Raw genomic sequence first — 7,034 nt, 5'->3', positions numbered from 1 at the left:
CGGGGCCCTCAGGACCCTACCGAACACACAGTGACCACGGGGTCCCGGGACCCTACACGGGGCCCTCGGGACCCTACCGAACACACAGTGACCACGGGGCCCCCAGGACCCTACACAGGGCCCTCCGGACCCTACAGGTACGCTGGTGTAGGGGCCCGACCCCACAGGTACGCTGGTGTAGGGGCCCGACCCCACAGGTACGCTGGTGTAGGGGCCAGACCCTCCGGATCCTACAGGTACGCTGGTGTAGGGGCCCGACCCCACAGGTACGCTGGTGTAGGGGCCCGGCCCTACAGGTATGACCCTCCGGACCCTACAGGTCAGACCCTCCGGACCCTACAGGTACGCTCTCGTGGGCAGTGTACAGTGATACTGTCTGAAGCCCGCTTCATTCGTGGACATCGTTAATTCATTTGAAATGATCTCAGCAATTCCCACAATGCAGCTGGAACCATCCGATATTGTTTGAGGCAATTGTTTTGGTTCCTAAATACCGACTTAAAGGTACGTAGATACAGGATATTAATTCAACGTGTACACATACGTTCATGTGACTACCTGTCTGTCTGCATGCATGTGTGTACGTTTGTGTAAGCGTATGTGTGTGTGTGTGTATGCATGCATGTATGTATGTCTGCGCGTGCGTGCATGTAAACGTGTGTTAGAGCTTGTGAGTGTGTATCCTGAGCTGGTGTATGTGTTGAAGCGTGTGTGTGTGTGTGTGCGCGCCCTGAGCTGGTGTGTGTGTTTGTTGAAGCGTGTGTGTGTGCGCGCCCTGAGCTGGTGTGTGTGTGTTGTGTGTGCGTGCGTCTCTCTCACCGTGGAGACCAGCGCCACCTGCCAGTCCTCCAGACGCCACTCGCAGCGGATCTCAGGAGACACCACGGCTAGCAGCATGATCTCCATGGCCTCCACGATCTACCACACGCACAGGGAGGTTATAGACACATGTACTGTACACAGACAGACAGACAGACAGACAGACAGTGAGGCAGAGAGAGACAGAAACACACACACACGTACAGATACATAGATATATGGATAGACAGACAGAAACACAGAAACACACACACAGACAGATACCCAGACAGACAGACAGACAGACAGACAGACAGACAGACAGACAGAGAGAGACAGAAACACACACGCACAAACACAAACACACACACACACACAGATATATGGATACCCAGAAAGACAGACAGCCAGAAACACACACACACACACACACACACACACACACACACACACACACACACACACACACACACACACACACACACACACACACACAGATAGATATATGGACAGACAGACACACGGACGGACGGACAAAGGAACGGACCGACATAGATGGGCAAAGATGGACGGACAGAGAGACAGACAGACAGACAGACAGACAGACAGACAGACAGACAGACAGACAGACAGACAGACAGACAGACAGTGCAGAAAGGAGGCGTTCACAGTCAGAGTCCCCTCCCAGACGCCCATCCATCGCTGGCTGGGTGAAGGCTGTGGAACACCGAACCCCCCCCCGCCCCTGCCCCGTCCCTCCCCCCCGCCCCCCCGTCCCGTCCCGTCCCGGGACTCACGTTGGCGCTGCCCATGATGATGAAGAGCAGGACGTGGAACCGACCGAAGCCGATGGTCTCCACCGCCTCCTCCACCGTGTAGGTCGGGTCCTCTGGGGGACGCGCACACACACACACACACACACACACACACACACACACACACACACACACACACACACACACACACACACACACACACACACACACACACACACACACACACACACACCAACGGACGCACATACACGCAGACACACACACACATAAACAGACAAACAAGTAAACAGACACACACATACACAGACGCACACGCACACACACACATAAACAGACACACGTAAACAGACACACACACACACACACACACAAGTAAACAGACACACACACACACACACACACACACACACACACACACACACACACACACACACACACACACACACACACACACAAGTAAACAGACACACACACACACACACACAGAAAAACATTAGTCCCACGAGAGTAACCTCCAAACCGTTTGAAACCGAAACAATTGAATGCTGGATCAAAACCGATAGAAGGATGAGTCAATTCAAGTTGGATCAGACCGACACCGTGATTATAGTCTAATGAAGTCACATTAAAGTGATTCCATAAAGTTCCACAACAAGTGCTTTTGTAAAACTGTTCCATCATGTTATCAAGCCTCCACACTACACATAAACATGCTGTGACTGATTGTCTTACACTGCTTATTACATGTAATTACCCTGTTAAGGACACTCACATTAAAGTGTTACCAGAAGCAGTGAGAGGTCATTTAAGGCCTGGCTGCCCTTTATGCCTGATGTTTACAGTGTTGTTTTAGTCAACACAGTCCTTATTGTCCGTATGATGCCACAGGTGATAACAGGGCAAAGCACACAAAGCGAGCGAGCGCTAATTCAAGTTCCAGGAACTTCCAGCACATAACTCCAATTTGAATGATCATATTTGCTTGGAATTTTTTTCAATATTCTGTTGATAACATTACGTTACTTACCATTGTTATTGCTTTTGTCATCTGCTTGATCGTTGCCCCCCGCTATATCATCCAGCTCGACCTCTTGTAGGTGTATGGCACTCACCAGCTGGGTCTTCATGCTACTGTAGAAGGGTTTGGGACAGTGCGTTGCATGGGGTAAGTCTGTGTGCGTGAGTGTGTGAGTGTGAGAGAGAGAGAGAGAGAGAGAATGAGAGAGAGAATGAGAGGGGGAGAGGTGTGTGAGTGCGAGTATTGTCTATGCGCGCAGTTGTATGGGTGCGTGTCATCAGTTTCGATTGGACCGGGGTTCGATACCCGTTCACACCTTGCCTCTCACCTGTAGCCGGCGTCCTGGTGCGTGATCCCTAACCCCCCTGCTCCGACTGTAGCGCCATCCGAATTCGCCGTAGGTCTTCGCTATGGATCAAATTAAAGTGTGTTTGCTAAACGGCACTTCCTCGATACTGGTAGCACTACAGATTAACGACACAGTACACAACACAATGATGCCCTGCCTTGGGTTAATAAAAGCCCTGCCTCTTTTTTTTTTTTTTAAGTTGGCAACTTTCCTAGAATGACCTGAATCGCCGCCATCGTCATCCCAACAACACTTAACCTAACTTTCAGGCCACTTGAAAACCAGTTCCCAGTTCGGGATCCAGATTCCTTCGCTAAGCCCATCAATACTCAAAAGGCGTATTCAAATGCGGACACAATCGCCTAAAACATACAAGGCAGACAGACAGAAGGACAGACTTCAGTGGCCATAATTTGGCAGACAGAGACCTCAGTGGCCATGATTTGGTTGTCCTACTCACACAGGTGTAGGCTGCTCCCGTGTATCCTCCTCTTTTGCACTCCTCTCCTTTCATAGTGCGTGGTCCGAATCATAGGAGACGCATCGCTGTCCTCATATTGGAAACCGGGACTTTTAGTTTTAGTGTGTGTGTGTGTGTGTGTGTTTTGTTTTGATGGCGCTGAGCGAGAAGACAGGTAGGTCGGTACTAGGTAGGTAGGCTGGCTGGCGGTGAATCAGGAAGCGGGTTTCGTCATTTCCCCGTGTGGTAACCAGAGCCGCGTCCCTCTCACCTGCAGACACGCCTGGCGACGGCCGAGACGCCGGATAGAGACACCCCTCTGTGCGGTTAGGCCGGTTTGGCAACGGGTCAAGTGAGTCTCGTGAACAAGCATGGATACACATCTCTTTAATTATTTCAATGCTGAACACAGGGAGGTTGAAAACCCACACGGATGCTGTTTAGCAGAGGGAACCGAGGAGAGGGAGATGCTGTTTACTAGAGCGAACACAAACGCACACGGGGAGGGGGGAAAAAAGAGAGAGAGAGAGAGAGAGAGAGAGAGAGAGAGAGAGAGAGAGAGAGAGAGAGAGAGAGAGAGAGAGAGAGAGAGAGAGAGAGAGAGAGAGAGAGAGAGAGAGAGAGAGAGAGAGAGAGAGAGAGAGAGAGAGAGAGAGAGAGAGAGAGAATTGAAACGGTCTTGAAACATGTGGATGGCTGCCCATGAACGCTGTCCCATGTTGTGTTTGTTGGCAGTGCCCACCGACCCAGAGGCCTTCCCGTTGAGTGTGGGTATCGGACCTTTTCTGGGAATTCAGCAGAAATTAGAGACTGGATTGTATTGTCTGATGGAGAGGCTGCTTATCCTGTCCATGGATGGTCGCAGACAGAGCTAGAAAACAGACTTTTTTGAAATGTAGAATCTAGAAAACACACATCTAGCAAACATTCAGTTACATGAGACGTTAATCTTGTCCCATGAATCGGCTAGAACCGACTTGTGTTTTTTTTTCTTTGTATCTGTCGGACAGTTGTGTAAAAGAAAGCGTCTGTCATTCTCTCTGCAGTGTCCTGTAGTTCACTGCCCCCGTGTGGCCAGAAGAGGAAAGACAGGCGTGTGGACTTGGCACCGAAAGCGTTCTCTAGCCCGGGTCCTGCAGCTTTGATGGACAGGTGCAGAAAGTCATTTGCGTCCGAGGTCTGGTTTCCTATTGGTCCGTGGGAAGATGTGTTGGCCCCTTCTTTGACAGACATATCGTTGCTTCACCATTCAATAGAGCGTTCACAAATAAAATATCTGCTATATCAGTTTTTTTTTCTTCTATACAACATCCTATTCACTTCAATATATTTATAACTTTTATATATATTTATATATATATATATATATATATATATATATTTAATACCCTTTTTTTTTTTGATTCAAAAATATCATTTGGAAATGTCAAAGTAAAAGAAACAATGATGATCCACCAAGGGATCCTTTGCTGTGGATGTCCACTAATATGTAACTTTGTGCTTAGATGGATCAATGGCAGGATGGTACCATGACGATGACGACTCACTCTTTGCTCACTCCTGACCCGCTGCAAAACAACTAAATATTTTTCTCATTTTCGTATTTTTTTTTTTACCTTTAACCGGTTAAGAACAACTTTGAGCTGCATGCCTGACGACAACATTGCACATCACTAAAGCCTCAAAAATAGTAGTCAAACATGCTGAGGACGAGCAAAGAGCGCGTATGGACGCACAAATACCTCCCCCTAGTGGCTGAGAAACCACAACGTCCCCATCCCAAACCAAATTACGCAAAAAAGACTAACAAAACGGGCGGGAAATTAAGTAGGAGGCAAGCATGCAGCCTTACATCCAAAGCAGAAAACCCAAGAGCACTTCCATTTATCGCCAAACCTTTTACTGTGAAAACAGTCCGACATCCGGCAAGAATAACTTAAAACTCCTCCTTCCTCTCTTTTGCTTAAAGGCAAACGGTACAAAAAAAAGAGGCAGGGAAAGTTCTTATTCAACGACCCCCTTTACACTAGCAGCAAACACTCACTACACGACCCCTACCACCTTATTACACAACCCTCAACGCCTTAACATGGCCACGGCTACTACACATGCGTCACGCCACACCATTGCGTCGCTGCTTGACGATACTCCCTCCTTTTTTTCTATTGGCTTTCACAGTTACCGTGGTAAGTGTGAAAGCTGTACATGCATGTACAGAAGAGCCACATCTCTACCTAGAGGACGGTGGACGCGTCCTGTCACTTCGAACACTTTATTTGTTTGCTGCCAATTAAAAGTTAAAGCTGCACTGTTGGATGCTTTCAACACTGTAAATTTAAAATAATATGTGAATCTTAATATATAAAAATATGATACATTAGTCCCCTCGACGTCACATGACAGTTAAAAAAAAAGCTGTTACTTTCTTATGAACCACCAAATGGATGCCAACAGCATTCATTCATTATTTTAACTTTAACCTGTAAGTAGCACGTTTTAACCTCTAGATGGCAGCAAACATCTAAAAGTGGAGTGGTGTGTAGTCTCTCTTTAAAGATGGCCGATTGAGAGGGGCTGGCTATGGAAAGCCTTTACCAATTTGAAGCTTTAAAAGGGCAAGTGATAGCCTATATAAAGTAATTGCATTATCGGTATATATATATATATATTCTATATATATAATTTTTTTATACTATCTATACATAGAGGAGGGAGCAGCTACCCTAAGTAAACTCTCCACACTGATTAACATTACACTGCAGGCTTCAAATCTACAGCGAGCGCAAAAACAGGAAAAGTACAACAATAGACAACAGTAGTTTGGTCTTCTCTCGATAAAAACGAAAAATAAATCGGAATATTCTTTCCGATATAGCAAAAAAAACAGTAACATCTCAATACTTCAATGATATAATTCTTACATCGACATTGTGCTCATGACGCTATCTTATCGGCAGATCTTTTTCTATTCTTTTTTTTTTTAACCCTATTTATACGTTTACGGGATACATGGGGGTTTTTCCGTTTTATTGTCAATGTGTTCCTGACCTCACGGGCGCCAACTTCCACCTCAAACCGCCTGCAGGGCAGGTGTATGCTTAATGAATGAACCCCATTCCCCACCCCTCTCCGACCCTCACCCCAGCCCCACCGCGGGGGAGGGGTCTGTGTGGGGTTGTGTGATGGACGGGTGTGGAAGGCAATGCGTGGCTTATGAGGAGAACACTGTGTGAGATTTGACACTTAGCACCGAGGAACCGTCGGGAGGGGAAAAGATGAACGTCCGGGAAGAACTTCCGATTTCCGGTGAGGGAATTCCGACCTGCTGAGAAATTCCGATTCCGGGGAGGAATTCCGATTTCGGAGAGATTCCGATCCGGTTAGGAATTCCAATCCCCTGCAAAATTCCGATCTGCTGAGGAATTCCGAATTCGGGGAGATATTCGGGTTTGAGTAAAAAGCCTCCGCTGAGAATAGACGATGGCTGGATGTAAATGTTACAAAACCGCAGTGGGGTGGACGTTAAGACGAGGGGATTGGACAGCCGTGGAGACCCTGTGTCGGACCGAGTTCGGAAGTGGAGTTTCTTCGCTTCGTTGACGCGTCAAAGAGAGCATTTTCTGTATTTTCGCA

At 47.6% G+C, this 7,034-nt stretch overlaps 1 protein-coding gene across 2 annotated transcripts in view; it reads right to left on the bottom strand.

The window, feature by feature from the left end:
• The window catches only part of svopl (SVOP-like), a 12,984-nt gene extending 9,364 nt beyond the window's left edge, over nt 1-3,620 (bottom strand). The window contains exons 1-5 of one of the 2 annotated variants that reach the window (XM_056588067.1): nt 3,402-3,620; nt 2,921-3,000; nt 2,602-2,705; nt 1,596-1,687; nt 820-918 (exon numbers count right to left, since the gene is read on the bottom strand). In XM_056588067.1, the coding sequence (XP_056444042.1) occupies nt 820-918; nt 1,596-1,687; nt 2,602-2,705; nt 2,921-3,000; nt 3,402-3,455 (429 nt within the window). In that variant the 5' untranslated portion in view covers nt 3,456-3,620. Of the gene's footprint in view, nt 1-819; nt 919-1,595; nt 1,688-2,601; nt 2,746-2,920; nt 3,373-3,401 lie in introns of those variants that run through there. The other variant, XM_056588068.1, reaches the window with a different exon arrangement.
• Nucleotides 3,621-7,034: the final 3,414 nt, after the last annotated feature.

Source organism: Gadus chalcogrammus, chromosome 4 (genome assembly GCF_026213295.1).
Source record: "Gadus chalcogrammus isolate NIFS_2021 chromosome 4, NIFS_Gcha_1.0, whole genome shotgun sequence".
Classification (NCBI taxonomy): domain Eukaryota; kingdom Metazoa; phylum Chordata; class Actinopteri; order Gadiformes; family Gadidae; genus Gadus; species Gadus chalcogrammus.
Note: the sequence above shows the minus strand (reverse complement) of the source record. Positions and strands in the feature narration are given on the sequence as shown.